This window comes from Coregonus lavaretus (assembly GCF_964263955.1).
Source record: "Coregonus lavaretus genome assembly, contig: HAP1_SCAFFOLD_496, whole genome shotgun sequence".
Taxonomy (NCBI): Eukaryota; Metazoa; Chordata; class Actinopteri; order Salmoniformes; family Salmonidae; genus Coregonus; species Coregonus lavaretus.
This window is the reverse complement of record NW_028165072.1, coordinates 346,730-367,424: the sequence shown is the minus strand read 5'-3', so window position 1 is coordinate 367,424 and position 20,695 is coordinate 346,730. Positions and strand designations below refer to the sequence as shown.

At 46.9% G+C, this 20,695-nt stretch overlaps 1 protein-coding gene across 1 annotated transcript in view; it reads right to left on the bottom strand.

Annotated features, from left to right (window-relative positions):
• Positions 1-6,957: 6,957 nt before the first annotated feature.
• LOC311116312 (ras-related protein Rab-5C-like) overlaps positions 6,958-20,695 on the bottom strand; it is a 36,893-nt gene continuing 23,155 nt past the window's right edge. Inside the window, exons 3-5 of the mRNA XM_084191410.1 lie at positions 11,498-11,620; positions 11,181-11,274; positions 6,958-8,177 (exon numbers count right to left, since the gene is read on the bottom strand). Of these exons, the coding sequence (XP_084047536.1) occupies positions 8,050-8,177; positions 11,181-11,274; positions 11,498-11,620 (345 nt within the window). The 3' untranslated portion in view covers positions 6,958-8,049. The remainder of the gene's footprint in view (positions 8,178-11,180; positions 11,275-11,497; positions 11,621-20,695) is intronic.

Genomic DNA, 20,695 nt, shown 5'->3' with positions numbered 1-20,695 from the left:
GCATTTTCTCAGCAGCTGGGGGATAGAGATGAAAAGAGAGAGAGGGTCAAGATGTGCAAAGCCAGATATTGACTCCAGTGGCAGGAAAGTGGAGGTTATGGCCATTTACACTTGTCTGTCTGGTTGGAATGGAGGGAAGTGATGTCATACCTTGAAGAGGTAGAAGTAGACCTGCTTGGTGTCAGTGTCCTCCTCCTTGTGCACAGACATAAAGAGGTTCTCCACATCCACCACCATCCCCAGCAGCCTGTTGATCTCCTCCTCTGACACGTTCTCTAGGTGGGACACATGGGCCGCTGCACAGGAGGGGTTCAATAACAGATCAGCATCTTAAAGTGTCAATCAGCAGTTGAAACAATAGCAAAGGAACTCCACACAACTGTTTAGGTAAAAAGTTTATGAATGGGGCTGGAGAAAAGTAACTACTCTCAAATTCATAGACAGAGCTACGTATGCGAGGACTGACCATCCATGATATTAAAATGATTGTTTTAACCATGTTTTTAGGCTATACAGTGTTTCTTTACATTTACATTGTTTACAAACATTGGAGTAAAACAAGCTTCTATTTTGGGTTCTGATGGGGTAGGACAGTTGAACTAAGCTCATTAAGCATTTATAAGTTATAGTCTTCAAGAATCAATAGGTACATATCATTAATTTATAAGCACAAAAATGGATGTAGCAACTGCTGACTGCCCCTTTAAAGGGGGAATAGCTAAGGATTGTTACTTTACTACTCACTCAATAAAGAGATGAGGCTGAAACCTACATTGTGCAATTTATATGATCATAATTGCTATTATGGAATAGCATACACATTCTATATCTATGATGTGTATTGATGACATTAGGTTCAGTGTGATCATGAAGCATATCTATCCTTCAAACTAGTGTTGAGTCATAAGGCAGCCTACCCAGTGCATGCCCGCAGCTGCGGCAGGACTCGCTCAGGCTGGCCGCTTGTTGCTGTAAGTCCATACTACGGGTGGCTGGCGGCGGTTGTGGGTTCTTCCAGCCATTGCACTTGCATGTGTCACTAGCCTAAAGATAAGAGGAAAATAAATCAGAAGCCCACACTAGCATAATAAAACAGATTCATGCTAGTTGGCTGCCTAGCTAGCTACTACCAAAGTTGGTTAGCCTTGCTGTTGATAACTATATTCTTGACAGTAACGTTAGATACGCATGTACGCCATATACATTTATGAAGGATATTATTGCATGTTAGAAACCAAATGCAAATGATAATGATGTTTTGTTTCTGTTTGTTTAGATGGTTGTGCAAGTAGGGGAAATGGCTAGTTAGCTAGTAATTGTTTTGGTGAACTTGGCTATGCTAGCTAGCCTAGCCATATAGCTAACGTTAGCTATTTAGCTACCTTGCAAGCGGAGAAGACTCCGAGTTTCTCGAGCTTTTTCACCCGTGGAAAAGCTCTGACTTGGGCTTATTTCTGACTCGCCCGCTGTTGTTGGCTAAGACCTGGTCTGACTGGGTCACTGTTCCCCGATCCAGATCCCGCCCCAGCAGTCCCACCAGACTGAGCTTGATGTAGCCGGGGTTGCAAGACAGCTGAATGGCGGGTAGCTACTGGTAACTTTTAGCAACTGTGGTTAGTTGTTTCCAATGTTATTTCACGCTTAAGAGTACCTGTATTTGAGCCAGCTAGCTACCTACCATTCAGCTGTTTTTCTAACTTCATTATCCGAGGCATTAACGTTAGGTGGTTGGTAGCTGCTGTACTTAATTACAGCTACTGATTGCAGTCTGCCACCCAGATAGCTGGCGTTGGGTAAGTTTGGCTTTATACTTAGCTTGGGCTTTGTCGAGTAAGGCTTAAACTATGTATTTAGATTGTAGTTAGGTATTATAGGTAGGCATCGTGGGCTGTTGTGGGTAGTTGTTGTATGTAGTTATTGTAGGTTACTTTTGTATTCGGCGGTGCCGGGTGTAACACGAAGCTAGCTAGCTAGCCAACTCACCTCCTGGACTAGCTGGCTAGTAGCTATTAGCAACGGTAGCAACTAAATACAATATCCTTTTAGCCAGCTACATTCGTTCGCAGCGACGCCGTTTTTCAAACAAAGTCAACACAGCAGCCATTGCTAGCTAGCCAACACTACCAGCTAGCTGTACTGTAGTAGCTAAATACAATATCTTTGTGCTAGCTAGCCAACGTTTAATCATTGCTGCGTTATGAAAGAACTAGACACGGACACAAATTATCTGTTTAGTGTGTTAACACACTATTTGTAGTTTGTTGTAACCAAGTATTGGTGCTAAACTGTGTGTTATTGGATGATAGCATGCTAGTTAGCTATGGCGTCATAGTTAGCTAGCTGAATAAAGTAAGTTGAGTCTAGTCCTTGAAACATTGAACCGCTGTAGGTTACAACAATTCTAATTTCTAAAGTGGAAGTTGGGAGAGTTTTATTCGGGTGGTTCAGTGAAACAATTATAGTTTCTGAGGTGGAAGTTGGGAGAGTTATATTTTTTTTGGTGAGGGAGGCCTTGCTCTCTCCTTTCCCAGATGTTTAGTTCATTTCATTCCGATCTCCTCTGCATTATTGTAGCCATCTGCTACAGCCTGTCAACTATGCCTCTGCCTATCCCTGTTCTCTCCTCTCCGCACAGGCTACACAAACGCCTCACACCGCGTGGCTGCTGCCTCTCTAACCTGGTGGTCCCTGCACGCACCACACACCTGGAGTTCCAGGTCTCAGGCAGCCTCTGGAACTGCCGTTCTGCTGCCAACAAGGCTGACTTCATCCAAGCCTATGCTACCCTCCAGTCCCTCGACTTCCTGGCGCTGACGGAAACATGGATTACCACTGAAAACACTGCTACTCCTACTGCTCTCTCCTCGTCTGACCATGTGTTCTCGCATACCCCGAGAGCATCTGGTCAGAGGGGTGGTGGCACAGGAATCCTCATCTCTCCCAAGTGGTCATTCTCCATTTTTCCCCTAACCCATCTGTCTATCTCCTCATTTGAATTCCACGCTGTCACAGTCACTAGCCCATTTAAGCTTAATATCCTTGTCATCTATCGCCCTCCAGGTTCCCTTGGAGAGTTCATCAATGAGCTTGACGCCTTGATAAGTTCCTTTCCTGAGGATGGCTCACCCTTCACAGTTTTGGGGGATTTCAACCTCCCTACATCTACATTTGACTCATTTCTCTCTGTCTCCTTCTTTCCACTCCTCTCCTCTTTTGACCTCACCCTCTCACCGCCCCCCCCCCTACTCACAAGGCAGGCAATACGCTTGACTTCATCTTCACTAGATGTTGCTCTTCTACTAATCTCACTGCAACTCCCCTCCATGTCTCCGACCACTACTTTGTATCCTTTTCTCTCTCGCTCTCCTCCAACACTACTCACTCTGCCCCTACACAGATGGTAACGCGCCGCCGCAACCTTCGCTCTCTCTCTCCCACTACTCTCTCCTCTTCCATCCTATCATCTCTTCCCTCTGCTCAATCCTTCTCCCTCCAATCTCCTGATTCTGCCTCCTCAACCCTCCTCTCCTCCCTTTCTGCATCCTTTGACTCCCTGTGTCCCCTATCCTCCCGGCCGGCTCGGTCCTCCCCTCCAGCTCTGTGGCTTGATGACTCATTGCGAGCTCACAGAACAGAGCTCCGGGCAGCTGAGCGGAAATGGAAGAAAACTAAACTCCCTGCCGACCTGGCATCTTTTCACTCCCTCCTCTCTACATTTTCTTCATCTGTTTCTGCTGCTAAGGCCACTTTCTACCACTCTAAATTCCAAGCATCTGCCTCTAACCCTAGGAAGCTCTTTGCCACATTCTCCTCACTGCTGAATCCTCCCCCCCCCCCCTCCTCCCTCTCTGTGGATGACTTCGTCAACCACTTTGAAAAGAAGGTTGACGACATCCGATCCTCGTTTGTTAAGTCTAATGACACTGCTGGTCCTGCTCACACTGCCCTACCCTATGCTTTGACTTCTTTCTCCCCTCTCTCTCCAGACAAAATCTTGCGACTAGTGACTGCAGGCCGCCCAACAACCTGCCCGCTTGACCCCATCCCCTCCTCTCTTCTCCAGACCATCTCCGGTGACCTTCTCCCCTACCTCACCTCGCTGATCAACTCATCCTTGACCGCTGGCTATGTCCCTTCCGTCTTCAAGAGAGCGAGAGTTGCACCCCTTCTCAAAAAACCAACACTCGATCCCACTGATGTCAACAACTACAGACCAGTATCCCTTCTTTCTTTTCTTTCCAAAACTATTGAGCGTGCCGTCTTTAGCCAACTCTCTTGCTATCTCTCTCAGAATGACCTTCTTGATCCAAACCAGTCAGGTTTCAGGACTGGTCATTCAACTGAGACTGCTCTTCTCTGTGTCACGGAGGCTCTCCGCACTGCTAAAGCTAACTCTCTCTCCTCTGCTCTTGTCCTTCTAGACCTGTCTGCTGCCTTTGATACTGTGAACCATCAGATCCTCCTCTCCACCCTCTCCGAGCTGGGCATCTCCGGCGCGGCTCACTCCTGGATTGCGTCCTACCTGACCGGTCGCTCCTACCAAGTGGCGTGGCGAGAAGCTGTCTCCGCACCACGTGCTCTCACCACTAGTGTCCCCCAGGGCTCAGTTCTAGGCCCTCTCCTTTTCTCCCTATACACCAAGTCACTTGGCTCTGTCATATCCTCACATGGCCTCTCCTATCATTGCTACGCTGACGATACACAACTAATCTTCTCCTTTCCCCCTTCTGATAACCAGGTGGCGAATCGCATCTCTGCATGTCTGGCAGACATATCAGTATGGATGACGGATCACCACCTCAAGCTGAACCCTGGCAAGACGGAGCTGCTCTTCCTCCCAGGGAAGGACTGCCCGTTCCATGATCTCGCCATCACGGTTGACAACTCCGTTGTATCCTCCTCCCAGAGTGCGAAGAGCCTTGGCGTGACCCTGGACAACACCCTGTCGTTCTCCGACCAACATCAAGGCGGTGACCCGATCCTGCAGGTTCATGCTCTACAACATTTGGAGAGTACGACCCTGCCTTACACAGGAAGCGGCACAGGTCCTAATCCAGGCACTTGTCATCTCCCGTCTGGATTACTGCAACTCGCTGTTGGCTGGGCTCCCTGCCTGTGCCATTAAACCCCTACAACTCATCCAGAATGCCGCAGCCCGTCTGGTGTTCAACCTTCCCAAGTTCTCTCACGTCACCCCCCTCCTCCGCACACTCCACTGGCTTCCAGTTGAAGCTCGCATCCGTTACGAGACCATGGTGCTTGCCTATGGAGCAGTGAGGGGAACGGCACCTCCGTACCTTCAGGCTCTGATCAGTCCCTACACCCAAACGAGGGCATTGCGTTCATCCACCTCTGGCCTGCTGGCTCCCCTTCCTCTGCGGAAGCATAGTTCCCGCTCAGCCCAGTCAAAACTGTTCGCTTCTCTGGCACCCCAATGGTGGAACAAGCTCCCTCACGACGCCAGGACAGCGGAGCCACTCACCACCTTCCGGAGACATTTGAAACCCCACCTCTTTAAGGAATACCTGGGATAGGATAAAGTAATCACCCCCATGGTAAAGTGGTTATCCCACTGGCTATAGGGTGAATGCACCAATTTGTAAGTCGCTCTGGATAAGAGCGTCTGCTAAATGACGTAAATGTGCCCTTGAGCAAGGCACTTAACCCTAATTGCTCCTGTAAGTCGCTCTGGATAAGAGTGTCTGCTAAATGACTAAAATGTAAATGTAAATGTCTGTGCCGCCGGGTCCGACATATCAAAACGCACGCTTCACTGCAGCCTGTTCCACTCAATGGTACGTATACACATCATTGGTTCCACTCCACCCCTTTTTTGGGTCGCTCACCTCTCCCCTCGCCCTGGATTTGAAGAAAGGCAGTATGGGTACTGTAGTCTCAGTGGCCCCTGCAGTCTGCCTAAATTATTGAAAGTAGCCGGAATTGTCAAAGTTTGCAATGAAAACATACAAATGCATTTACATAGAACAATACAGAATTACACTGTGTTGAATTAGCTACACTATTTATTGACCACCATTGAGTATAAATTCTACTTTAACGATCCAGTAGAGGTCAGTAGAGCACACTAACTTTCTAACTTCAATGAGGACTGTTGTGAGAGGTTCTTGTGTAACATGTAGGATAAATAATCGAAATAACTTAAAATGTGTACTTATCCCTTTGCGTTTGAAATGAAAGGTTTCAGCTTTGGGGCAACAGCTGTTTACAACTAGTCTGGTAAAGTATAATCTGCCCCAGCCATTACTGTCATGTCAGAGAGAGAGCAAAGGGGTTTTGGCCAACTAAATCCACTGGCGGGACGACGACGACCACGACTGTGGAGCAGGAATGTGAGGAATTCAGTCAGACCATAGTGTGAGATTTTTCAGCAGAAAGAATCTCACTGAGCTCAGCTGGCTTCTTAGACTGATGAGGATCTATTGATGAGATTGAGAATTAGAGAAGATCGAGAATTAGAGAACAAAGGCTTCTGTATGACTGGAAACAACTACGGTACGCCCAACATGTCGGTAAAGATACTCATAGCTGTTAGGTGAAAACTAAGTGAAAAATCTTCTACTCCAATACCCATTGTCATACAACAAATGAGAAGACAGGCAGACAATGAGATACCTCCCCCCTTATTTATTGGTAAAATTACAATGTTGTTTTGCTTTGTTTACCCCTGCCCTCCCCATGTCCCCCATCTCACAGCAGTGACAGCTGAAGGTACTGTTGTGCTAATCATTGATGTCATAACAGACGATCCCTCCCCGATATGAAAAAGTAAAAAAAGAACAGAGAAAAAGAAAAGCAAAAGAAACTGATAAAATCTGAAATCACAACAGATGACAGAACCAGTGCACCCCATACCAGAGAATCTTCAGAAACAAAATAATTGTATACAAATAAAAAAGACATCTTTACATGACAAAAATAATTGAGGATGACAAAGTATCATGTTGAGATTGGGAAGGTATTGTATTGACAGTAACTACTGATTGGTTACATATTTGAAGAAAATAATTATACAAATAATAGCAACATGTTTTCAATACACAATTGTGATTTTGGTCAGGAAAACAAATCTTGCTTTGTGTTTTATTCCACTTTCGTCATTGTATATGAATGATTCAGAGACATTATATTAATACTAAAAATGACTTATTGGTGACAATGATGTTAATGCACTATGTATATGGTTGGATATCATAGATTAATGATTGGAAAACCTTAGGTGGTCTAGTCTTTGAAATCATACTGTTTAACTTGTGCCAAAAATAAGTGAAAGTAATAACAATAATAATAACAATGTAATAGTTCAGTTCATCTACACAACTGCTATATCTGGAAGGAAACAACTGTTCTCCTAACTCCTTATTTGGGGTTGAGGAGTTGAACACTCTCCCTTCTTTTGCCCAAGGGTGACGATCAGGAACAAGACAAAATTAAATCATGAGAATTGCTACATTCACCCACCACCAAACTAAACAGGGTTAGAACAGTGACAGAAGACATACGTTGAAATACTGTGGTATTATGGTAAAGAAATGACAAGAGAGAGGGAGAGACAGAAAGGAGAGGGCCAAAGAGCCTGTTCATTATTCCTCCCAGTTGCGTTTGATTTTTTATTTTTCTTACAGAAATACAGTGAAACAAAGAAGAACAGTGCTCTGTTATGTGCGATTGGTAAGGATTGATATTTTTTTCCTCCCTAAGTGGGGTTGTTGTTTTTTGCCTGGGTGTTGTCAGATGTCCATAGTTTCGTTGCAGATACTGGGTTGTTATGTCCTCGGATAAGTTAAAACAGTTTTAGGTCATCATGTTGGTCATAATTGTGTCATGTCTGTTGGTCGGATCATTGGAACCTTGGAGTTGTGTGTTGACAGTTGATTGGCCTGTGAGCTGGTTTGCTTATCAGTTGATCAGTGCAGTATTGGTGCATGGGGTTGGTCAGACCGTCGGTTGGTTTGACCGTGGGATGTGTTTGTCAGCTGGTCTGGTCAGTTGGTTGATACTGCAGGTTGGTTGGTGTGTCGGTCCAGTTGGTTAGTTCCCACCTCCACAGCACTTGCTACCACCAGCCTGTGGGGCGGCTTCCTGCAGGTCCACTCCTGCCCGGCCACTGGCCCGGCCACTGGCTCCACCTGCTGGCTCGTTCTTAGGAAGCTTCTTGGCTACAGGAGAAGGGAAAAAAAGAAACAGTGAGTAGGAAGCCTTCATGGTTTCTACACATTTAATTTGTTCTGGGAAGAAATGTACACCGAGTATACAAAACATTATGAACACCTGCTCTTTCCATGACAGACTGACCAGGTGAAAGCTATGATCCCTTATTGATGTCAATTGTTAAATCCACTTCAAAATCAAGCGTAGATGAAGGAGAGGAGACATGTTAAAGACAGATTTTTAAGCCTCGAGACAGTTGAGACATGGATTGTGTATGTGTGACAAAGGAGATGATTGTGGACTACAGGAAAAAGAAGAGGACCGAGCACACCCCCATTCTCATCGACGGGGCTGTAGTGGAGCAAGTTGAAAGCTTTAAGTTCCTTGGTGTCCACATCACCAACAAACTAAGATGGTCCAAGCACACCAAGACAGTTGTGAAGAGGGCACGACAAAACCTATTCCCACTAAGGAGACTGAAAAGATTTGGCATGGGTCCTCAGATTCTCAAAAGGTTCTACAGCTGCACCATCGAGAGCATCCTGACTGGTTGCATCAGTCAGGTTCTACAACTGCTAAAAAGGTTCAACTACAACTAAAAATTGTCAAAGACTACAGCCACCCTGGTCATAGACTGTTCTCTCTGCTACCGCACGGCAAGCAGTACCGGAGCGCCAAGTCTAGGTCCAAGAGGCTTCTAAACAGCTTCTACCCCCAAGTCATAAGACTCCTGAACATCTAATCAAATAGCTACCCAGACTATTTGCATTGGTATTCTTTCTTAAAATTGCATTGTTGGTTAAGGGCTTGTAAGTAAACATTTCACTGTAAGGTCTACACCTGTTGTATTCGGCGCATGTGACAAATAACATTTGATTTGTGTATGTGCTGGGTTTGGATTGTGTATGTGCTGGGTTTTTCACGCTTAACAGTTTGCTGTGTATATCAAGAATGGTCCACCACCCAAAGATCATCGAGCCTACTTGACATAACTGTCGAAAGCATTGGAGTCAACATGGGCCAGCATCCCTATGGAACGCTTGACACCTTATAGAGTCAATGCCCCAAAGAATTTAGGCTGTTCCGAGGGCAAAAGCGGGGGTGCAACTCAATATTAGGAAGGTGTTCCTAATGTTTGATATACTCAGTGTCACGATCGTCATTCATAGAGGAGGACCAAGGCGAACATTGAATGCGAACATTTTATTTATTAGAATGATCACACGATCAAAACAACAAAACTAAAACGTGACGTCCCTGGTTACATAAACAAACCCACACGGAACAAGAAACCACAAATAATGAATGCCTAACGGCTACCTAAGTATGACTCCCAATCAGAGACAACGAGCTACAGCCGTCTCTGATTGGGAGCCACCCTGGCCAACATAGATATACAACAACTAGAACATAAACAAATGAAAACTCACACCCTGGCTCAACACACTAGAGTCCCCAGAGCCAGGGCGTGACAGTACCCCCCCCTAAAGGCGCGGACTCCGACCGCGCCAACCAAATACAACAGGGGAGGGACCGGGTGGGCACTCCGCCTCGGCGGCGGATCCGGCTCCGGACATGACCCCCACTACTTCTCTAACCCCCCAAAGTACCCCTGGTCCGGTCTGGCCCTGCTGACCGGAGCTGAACTGAACACTGGTGGAGCGGATTGCTCTAACTCCGGCGTGACGCAGCACCTGACCGGTGCCGGACCCGCCACCGGTGGAACAGGCACGGGCCGTGCCGGACTGACGACGCACACCACTGGCTTGGTGTGGGGAGCAGGAGCGGGCCGAGCCGGGCTGACGAAACGCACCACTGACTTGGTGCAGGGAGCAGGAGCGGGCCGGACCGGGCTGACGACGCGCACCACTGACTTGGTGCGGGGAGCAGGAACGGGCCTGACAGGGCTGACGAAACGCACCACTGACTTGGTGCGGGGAGCAGGAATGGGCCGGACTGGGCTGGCGACGCGCACCACAGACTTGGTGCGGAGAGCAGGAACGGGCCGGACAGGGCTGACGAAACGCACCACTGACTTGGTGCGGGGAGCAGGAATGGGCCGGACTGGGCTGGCGACGTGCACCACAGACTTGGTGCGGAGAGCAGGAACGGGCCGGACAGGGCTGACGAAACGCACCACTGACTTGGTGCGGGGAGCAGGAATGGGCCGGGCCGAGCTGGCGATGCGCACCGTAGACTTGGTGCGAGTGGCAGGAACAGGCCGGACCGTACTGGGAACACACACCACTGGCCCTACGTGGGGATCAGGAACAGGCCGGACCGGACTGGCAACACACGCCAGTACCTCTCGCCGTGCCTCTACATCTTCCACCCCCTCTTCGACCAGTGGCCCCCGTAACCTGGCGGCCTCCTCTGCCAATCCGCTGGGCCGCTCTGCGGCGGTCTCCTGCTGGCCCGTCGTCCACGGCGTTAGCCCCCCCCTAAAAAATTTCTGGGCGTCTCCCCTACCCGTGGACCAGGTCTCCATGTCCCTCGCCAGCCTTTCGCCCTTCTGCCACAATGTCAAGCCCTTCTCTTCCTCACTCGGCTTGACCCAGTCGAGGAGGCGAAGGAGATCTGTTAGGGATCTCCCTGGCGATGGCTCCTGGACACGCTGCTTGGTCACATCTTGGTGGTTTCTTCTGTCACGATCGTCATTCATAGAGGAGGACCAAGGCGCAGCGTTGAAAGCGAACATTTTATTTATTAGAATGATCACATGATCAAAACAACAAAACGAAAACGTGACGTCCCTGGTTACATAAACAAACCCACACGGAACAAGAAACCACAAATAATGAATGCCTAACGGCTACCTAAGTATGACTCCCAATCAGAGACAACGAGCTACAGCCGTCTCTGATTGGGAGCCACCCTGGCCAACATAGATATACAACAACTAGAACATAAACAAATGAAAACTCACACCCTGGCTCAACATACTAGAGTCCCCAGAGCCAGGGTGTGACACTCAGTGTATACATGCACACATAATAATGTGGTACACGTACCTATGGCCATAAAGATCTCATTGACGTTCATGGCCGTCTTGGCTGAAGTCTCCATGAAGAGCAAACTGTTGTCATCTGCGTACGCTTGTGCTTCCTACAAAAAAACAAAGGAAGGACAGAGATCTTTAGAGGTCTATCACAAACATATAGATACACTCAGTAATAACCCAACATTTTGAGAGTTTGTGAGCATTCATGAATATCAACAGAAATGATAAAAATGTCATTTGTAGACATTCTACTGTTTAAACAACCTTAACATTTCCCACTAATAGTCCAGTGGGAGCAGCATCTAACTGTTAGGAGTTCCTCAGTACCTGGAAGTCCACAGCTCTTTTGTTGGAAAGGTCAGCTTTGTTCCCTGCCAGTGCAATGACGATGTTGGGGCTGGCTTGTCGTTGGAGCTCCTTCACCCAGTTCTTTGCGCGTGTGAATGTGTCCTGCACAGGAAAAAAACACTTGTGATTTGATGAAATACACTGCTCAAAATAATTAAGGGAACATTAAAATAACACATCCTAGATCTGAATGAATGAAATAATCTTATTAAATACTTTTTTCTTTACATAGTTGAATGTGCTGACAACAAAATCACACAAAAATTATCAATGGAAATCAAATGTATCAACCCATGGAGGTCTGGATTTGGAGTCACACTCAAAATTAAAGTGGAAAACCACACTACAGGCTGATCCAACTTTGATGTAATGTCCTTAAAACAAGTCAAAATGAGGCTCAGTAGTGTGTGTGGCCTCCACGTGCCTGTATGACCTCCCTACAACGCCTGGGCATGCTCCTGATGAGGTGGCGGATGGTCTCCTGAGGGATCTCCTCCCAGACCTGGACTAAAGCATCCGCCAACTCCTGGACAGTCTGTGGTGCAATGTGGCGTTGGTGGATGGAGCGAGACATGATGTCCCAGATGTGCTCAGTTGGATTCAGGTCTGGGGAACGGGCGGGCCAGTCCATAGCATCAATGCCTTCCTCTTGCAGGAACTGCTGACACACTCCAGCCACATGAGGTCTAGCATTGTCTTGCATTAGGAGGAACCCAGGGCCAACCGCACCAGCATATGGTCTCACAAGGGGTCTGAGGATCTCATCTCGGTACCTAATGGCAGTCAGGCTACCTCTGGCGAGCACATGGAGGGCTGTGCAGCCCCCCAAAGAAATGCCACCCCACACCATGACTGACCCACCGCCAAACCGGTCATGCTGGAGGATGTTGCAGGCAGCAGAACGTTCTCCACGGCGTCTCCAGACTCTGTCACATGTGCTCAGTGTGAACCTGCTTTCATCTGTGAAGAGCACAGGGCGCCAGTGGCGAATTTGCCAATCTTGGTGTTCTCTGGCAAATGCCAAACGTCCTGCACGGTGTTGGGCTGTAAGCACAACCCCCACCTGTGGACGCCGGGCCCTCATACCACCCTCATGGAGTCTGTTTCTGACCGTTTGAGCAGACACATGCACATTTGTGGCCTGCTGGAGGTCATTTTGCAGGGCTCTGGCAGTGCTCCTCCTGCTCCTCCTTGCACAAAGGCGGAGGTAGCAGTCCTGCTGCTGGGTTGTTGCCCTCCTACGGCCTCCTCCACGTCTCCTGATGTACTGGCCTGTCTCCTGGTAGCGCCTCCATGCTCTGGACACTACGCTGACAGACACAGCAAACCTTCTTGCCACAGCTCGCATTGATGTGCCATCCTGGATGAGCTGCACTACCTGAGCCACTTGTGTGGGTTGTAGACTCAGTCTCATGCTACCACTAGAGTGAAAGCACCGCCAGCATTCAAAAGTGACCAAAACATCAGCCGGGAAGCATAGGAACTGAGAAGTGGTCTGTGGTCACCACCTGCAGAACCACTCCTTTATTGGGGGTGTCTTGCTAATTGCCTATAATTTCCACCTGTTGTATATTCCATTTGCACAACAGCATGTGAAATGTATTGTCAATCAGTGTTGCTTCCTAAGTGGACAGTTTGATTTCACAGAAGTGTGATTGACTTGGAGTTACATTGTGTTGTTTAAGTGTTCCCTTTATTTTTTTGAGCAGTGTACATGACAAAGATAGATTTCACAATGGATGTTTGTTTTTCACACAAGAGCTCTATTATATATATCTAGAGAAGTGTCAGTTACGAGAGCAAAGGATACTTGTTGAGGGTTTGAATTTGAATTGTGTCACATGGCTGAGGGAAATGTGCAGCAGCGCTCATAGAGGAAGCCCGCTCCATACTAAAGCTTGGTGACCTTAGACCAGACAGCTGACGACAGGTTTTTAAAAAAAGAAACAAAATGCTGACTCGTCCTAAGGCTTTGGCTAGTGTAAGCACCGAGCATCCTGTCTCTCCAGCCTCACCCTACTGTGGCTCCTGCTGCATGATGTGACTCGGTGTAAAAAAAAAAAACGCTAAATCATAATGAAAGTTCCCAACATCTGTGTGTAGGTTTAAAACACTAGGTGAAGCTGAAAAGACAGTTACTCATTACCCAACTTTTGCAGTGGAATTCTTTGAATGTTATAGAAACGTGAGCGCTCTTTGAGGACAGGTATCCATCGAGCCATCAAGTATTGGTTTCCAGCTGATTTTGTATGTTTGCCCACTGACAAAGACATGATCAGTCTATATTTTAATGGTAGGTTTATTTGAACAGTGAGAGACAGAATAACAACGAAAAAATCAAGAAAAACGCATTTTAATGAGGGAAATAAGTATTTGACCCCCTCTCAATCAGAAAGATTTCTGGCTCCCAGGTGTCTTTTATACAGGTAACGAGCTGAGATAAGCGTGTGTATAAGCGCTATAACAAAAATGCAATGTACAGTAGTAGAAATATTAGAATGAGCTATGTGAATAATACAGTATATGAATACACAGTGTGAAAAACAGTATAAAAGAAACGGGAAGTGTCCAGTGTTTAATGTCTCTATGTACATGGGGCAGCAGAGTTGGCTGCTTGTGTACAGTTGAAGTCGGAAGTTTATATACAGTGAGGGAAAAAAGTATTTGATCCCCTACTGATTTTGTACGTTTGCCCACAGACAAAGAAATTATCAGTCTATAATTTTAATGCTAGGTTTATTTGAACAGTGAGAGACAGAATAACAACAAAAAAATCCAGAAAAACGCATGTCAAAAATGTTACAAATTGATTTGCATTTTAATGAGGGAAATAAGTATTTGACCCCCTCTCAATCAGAAAGATTTCTGGCTCCCAGGTGTCTTTTATACAGGTAACGAGCTGAGATTAGGAGCACACTCTTAAAGGGAGTGCTCCTAATCTCAGTTTGTTACCTGTATAAAAGACACCTGTCCACAGAAGCAATCAATCAATCAGATTCCAAACTCTCCACCATGGCCAAGACCAAAGAGCTCTCCAAGGATGTCAGGGACAAGATTGTAGACCTACACAAGCCTGGAAGGGCTACAAGACCATCGCCAAGCAGCTTGGTGAGAAGGTGACAACAGCTGGTGCGATTATTCGTAAATGGAAGAAACACAAAATAACTGTCAATCTCCCTCGGCCTGGGGCTCCATGCAAGATCTCACCTCGTGGAGTTGCAATGATCATGAGAACGGTGAGTAATCAGCCCAGAACTACACGGGAGGATCTTGTCAATGATCTCAAGGCAGCTGGGACCATAGTCACCAAGAAAACAATTGGTAAGACACTACGCTGTGAAGGACTGAAATCCTGCAGCGCCCGCAAGGTCCCCCTGCTCAAGAAAGCACATATACATGCCCGTCTGAAGTTTGCCAATGAACATCTGAATGATTCAGAGGAGAACTGGGTGAAAGTGTTGTGGTCAGATGAGACCAAAATGGAGCTTTTTGGTCTAAACTCCACTCGCCGTGTTTGGAGGAAGAAGAAGGATGAGTACAACCCCCAAGAACACCATCCCAACCGTGAAGCATGGAGGTGGAAACATCATTCTTTGGGGATGCTTTTCTGCAAAGGGGACAGGACGACTGCACCGTATTGAGGGGAGGATGGATGGGGCCATGTATCGCGAGATCTTGGCCAACAACCTCCTTCCCTCAGTAAGAGCATTGAAGATGGGTCGTGGCTGGGTCTTCCAGCATGACACCGACCCGAAACACACAGCCAGGGCAACTAAGGAGTGGCTCCGTAAGAAGCATCTCAAGGTCCTGGAGTGGCCTAGCCAGTATCCAGACCTGAACCCAATAGAACATCTTTGGAGGGAGCTGAAAGTCTGTATTGCCAGCGACAGCCCCGAAACCTGAAGGATCTGGAGAAGGTCTGTATGGAGGAGTGGGCCAAAATCCCTGCTGCAGTGTGTGCAAACCTGGTCAAGACCTACAGAAAACGTATGATCTCTGTAATTGCAAACAAAGGTTTCTGTACCAAATATTAAGTTCTGATTTTCTGATGTATCAAATACTTATGTCATGCAATAAATAATTACTTAAAAATCATACAATGTGATTTTCTGGATTTTTGTTTTAGATTCCGTCTCTCACAGTCGAAGTGTACCTATGATAAAAATTACAGACCTCTACATGCTTTGTAAGTAGGAAAACCTGCAAAATCGGCAGTGTATAAAATACTTGTTCTCCCCACTGTATGTGTATCTTTGTGTAGGGGTGGCATGTGCCCTTTTTGATAAGAAGGGCACTTTTCCTCCCCTGCCTGACTTGTGTGGATCCCCATGAGCGAAAGAGAGAGAAAGAGAGAGAGGAAGAGAGAGAGCAAAGAAAAGTGAGAGATGGAGTGGGGAAAGAGGAGAGAGAGAAACATGAAGGATGGAGTGTGAGAGAAAATGGAGAGATGAAGAGAGGAAGAGGTTGAGGAAGAGCATGCGGTCTCGTGTCTGTTGGTCTGTATGATTCGCTGCGGTGGGTCAGAGGCTTTCACACGCCTTTATGAATGCTTATTTTGAGCGGAGCCCGTGCTGCCCTAATCTTTAGCGTTCGCCTGAATGAGAAAGCTGATTAAAACCCAATTATATGCTTCAGATTTGGCCTCTAGTAAAGCCTTGGCTGATTGGACACGCTCAGAGTTTGGACTCAGGCCTGGGTGCATGGGATGCCTTGGGTCCCAGTGAACCATGGCTGAGCCGCAAATGGCACCCTATTCCATATATAGTGCACTATTTTTGACCAGAGCCCTATGGGCCCTGGTCAAAAGTAGTGCACTAAATAGGAAATACGGTGTCATTTGGGATGCAATCCATGTGTTTCTGTGGTTGAGGACACAATGCCTTGACGTGCACTGTACTGTGTGAGGACGATAGGGTGCGTGTGGTATGTGAATGTTGGTGTGTGAGTGTTTGTGTGTGTATGTGAATGTGTTTGTGTGTGTGTATATAACTTGTGTTTGCTGTTGTAGATACAGTGTTAAGATTTGCGTTGGGATTGTGTGTGTTTAAATTAAAATAGAACAGAATAGAATCCACTCTAAGCTTTAGTTACTGTACTAGAGGAAGGGGACAGCTTGTTACAGTAGGACTTATATCCTTGTCATTATATCTCTCTTCAATGTCCATAACGCCCCCTTTCTTTTCCACATCAGACTATTCTGTGGAGTATATGATGCAATTGTATAGGTTTGACAATATTAAATTCCCTAAAAAGTCCTATGGGACTGGTATGTTTCTCTATCCTGACAGCCAGTACAGTGTGTGTGTGTGTGTGTGTGTGTGTGTGTTTGTGTGTGTGTGTGTGTGTGTGTGTGTGTGTCAGTCAGTAGGGGGTTTATATCTCATATAAATGCACTGGGGAGGTAGAGGAAGATGGAGGCAGGAAGTGGTGGCTGGTGTCACTTTGAATCGGAGGACGGGCTCATAATGACTAGTAATTAATGGAACAATATCAAACATATACCGTTCCATTTATTGAATTCCATTCATTAATATGAGCCCCCCCCCCCCCCCCCCACCCCACTTCTTACCAGCCTCCTGGGAGACACAGCAGGGTTCTATGATGAGTGAATGTGTTTCTCTACTGCTGTGTCCTTCACATCTCACAGGACGTCACTGCTATTAATGGTGACTCCATTACTGTGTGACCTCCTGACGGACAGGGACATGACCATAGTGTCAACACTAACATCAACTTCAACCACAACAACACTGGTTCACGTTCATAGACTCCAACCATTTACACTATCCCATCCTTTTCAGTCACAACTCACTGCCATTGGTTTTGCTAATAGCCCTTTTTCCTATCTCCTGGACTAGGTAGTTCTGCCCTCCAGCCCCCTGTGTCCTATCAATAACAGAGCAGAGCAGAGCAGAGCAGAGCAGAGCAGAGCAGAGCAGAGCAGAGCAGAGCAGAGCAGAGCAGAGCAGAGCAGAGCAGAGCAGAGCAGAGCAGAGCAGAGCAGAGCAGAGCAGAGCAGAGCAGAGCAGAGCAGAGCAGAGCAGAGCAGAGCAGAGCAGAGCAGAGAAGAGAAGAGAAGAGAAGAGAAGAGAAGAGAAGAGAAGAGAAGAGAAGAGAAGAGAAGAGAAGAGAAGAGAAGAGAAGAGAAGAGAAGAGAAGAGAAGAGAAGAGAAGAGAAGAGAAGAGAAGAGAAGAGAAGAGAAGAGAAGAGAAGAGAAGAGGTGAAGAGAGGAGAGCTAGACTCCTAGTCTTTGTGACAAGGTCAAGGTCACCTCTGCCAGGACGATCGCACCTGGTCACTGTCTATCCGAGAGATGAGCTCTCTCTGTGTGTGTGCATACGTGTGGTGGTTCAGGAGGCATCCTGACAAGCATCCCCTCCCTCCCCCTCCTTTTCTCTCCATCTTGCCTCACTTTATTATTAGTGGCAGCTACAGGGGCAGTGGAGCGGAAAATTCCCATCGAGAAACAAACCGGCATCTGCATATTACAGCCCTGTTTCACGTCTGCCATGAGCGAATAAATTAACACATGAATAACAATGAAAGTCACCGGCGAGTTGCCTCTAGCGCTCTAAGAGGCTGCGCCGTGTGCTAGTCTGGAGGAGAAGAAAGTTGTCTTTTAAGTGGAGGAACAGTGAAGCAAAGTGGTGGGAGGTTGAGCACTAGCATATTTGGCATATGACACAGAGTAGGCTACAAGGAGTGGAATGTTAGCTAAAAAGAATGGTACCCAGGCTAACCAGATCTGTCTGCCAATCAAAGATGACGAGCGTGACCATGTGATTCAATTAAAGAGAGTCACAAACAGAACTGTGTGTGTGTGTGTTTGTGTGTTCATTCACAGGGTCCACTGACAGAGAAACACTGTCATCTTGCCTAATTGCCAATGAGATGAGATATCTATTTCAGGGTTTGTTTTGTGCAATACATGGCAGTCCCTCTCTATGTCTGTCTGTGAGGCCTAGTCAAGGAAAGCGTTTACCACTGGAGTTTAGACGGTATCCTTCCTCCTTCCAGATCAGACGTGACGGATGGTAAGTGTGTGTGAACTTTGAGCTAGTACAAACTTCCAATGGCCATCTATCATGTGTCCATTACTGGGCAGCCCCGCTTCACTGGGTAAATGACAGTGTTTATCTGTGTCCCCCCTCCCTCCCTCCCTCCCTCCCTCCCCTTCATCCATTTGCCTCCCTGTCTTTCCTTTACTCAGTGTCCCCTTTATCAGCCTCTATCTCCCACCGCACAGCACCTCTCTCCCCCATTATCCCTCTATCCCTCTATCAGAGGTACTAAGCCACTCTGGTGTAATCTGGGTCTTCTTAGGGGCCATAACACCCTCATGTTTGACACATTCATCCCACCACACTCCTTCAAAAACATATTAACTGAGCTGCTGTCTGATCAATGTACCTGCTGATCATTAAGTCTGCTGTGTTGCCTTGGACTTTTCTGCTCGAACCCACTGTGAATTTCTTATTGTTGTATTTTTGATGAATTTGTACATTTCCTCTGTGTAGTGTGTATTTTTCTTTTTTTGTGGTATTGCGTGTTGTCCTGTTCACTGTTGCAATGTTATGACTATTGGCCAGGTCGTTATTGTAAATGAGAATTGGTTCTCAATTGACTTATTTGGTTAAATAAACGTGAGAAAATGTTTTATGGGGCCTGGAGGATGGATAATATGCTGCAGGAAGAGAGGGGGAAGTGAGGCCTTGTACTGCCCAGAAACACAGCCTTTCTTTGGGCTTTCTCACCAAGGGCCTGGGGTGGAGGGGGTGGAGTGGTGGACATCTCCAGTAGCGGGGGGCAACCAAACAGACAAGGCTGTTATGATGACTAGACATCCATTACAAACAGAGAATGGAACAGGATGTTGAACACAAACATATATAATTCTATGGTTGAACACTGCATGAGGTCGGTTTGATAAGAGAGAAAATAAAAAGGGAACTGAGGAAAAGTAGGGATTGATATTCTGTGACATTTAAGAAAGTGGCACACCGTTCTATTAATTTGACAGAGCGCTGTGTGACAACAAAAGCTTTGGATATGCTTTGGATATTTATACTAGATAATAACAGATAGTGAGTATGGCCTAGTCTCCACAGGACAGACCGACAGACAGACAGGCAAACAGTCAGACAAGACATACAGACAGGCAGACATGGGTAAACAGTGAAGACAGACAGACGTGTGGTGGTCTATTCCTTCTCCTCTCCGTACCGTCTCCCTGCTCCAGACTTTTCCCGCTCCACTGGGCCCTGCGTGCCGATCCGAAACACAACCTTTTCCCAGAGTCTAAACCGGCGGGACACGAAGGACCAAACCCCAGGGCGAGGGGGGCAGAGACAGAGTACATGGCTACATAGCCAAACGTCATTTATGGAAATAGAAATGTTGGCATATGCTATGAGGAGACAGGGAAGGTTTCTGTATTAGAGATTATCGATTATATTAGAGATATTCTTTCACTGGAGTCTTCTATTGACGGCATAGGGATATGTACTGTCTCCCGAGTGGCGTAGTGGTCTAAGGCACTGCATCGCAGTGCTAGCTGTGCCACTAGAGATCCTGGTTCGAATCCAGGCTCTGTCGTAGCCAGCCGCGACCGGGAGACCCATGGGGCGGCGCACAATTGGCCCAGCGTCGTCCAGGGTAGGGGAGGGAATGGCCGGCAGGGATGTAACTCAGATGGTAGAGCATGGCGTTTGCAACGCCAGGGTTGTGGGTTCAATTCCCACGGGGTGCCAGTATGAAAAATAAAATAATGTATGCACTCACTAACTGTAAGTCGCTCTGGATAAGAGCGTCTGCTAAATGACAAAAATGTTTTTAAAAATGTATGTGGCTGACAGACACATCAGATGGACCGATCAGGGACTGACTAGCCACATGTGGTGATACCCAGGGCTTAAGGTGTGTCTCGACGCTGCTGCAAACAACATGACACGTGCACACACGCATACGCACACTATGACACATACATGTCCAAAGGCACAGTGAGTGAGGAAAGTCATTTCCCTCCACAGGGAATAAATAAAATGGGAAAATGGCGAGGCGGGACAAAAATAAAATGCAGATGCGCAAATGCATTCATGCAGAAAATCCCAGCCTTTAATCCAATCCCTCACGCTTTATTAAAACAGAGTGAGAGAGAGAGATAGAGACAGACAGGG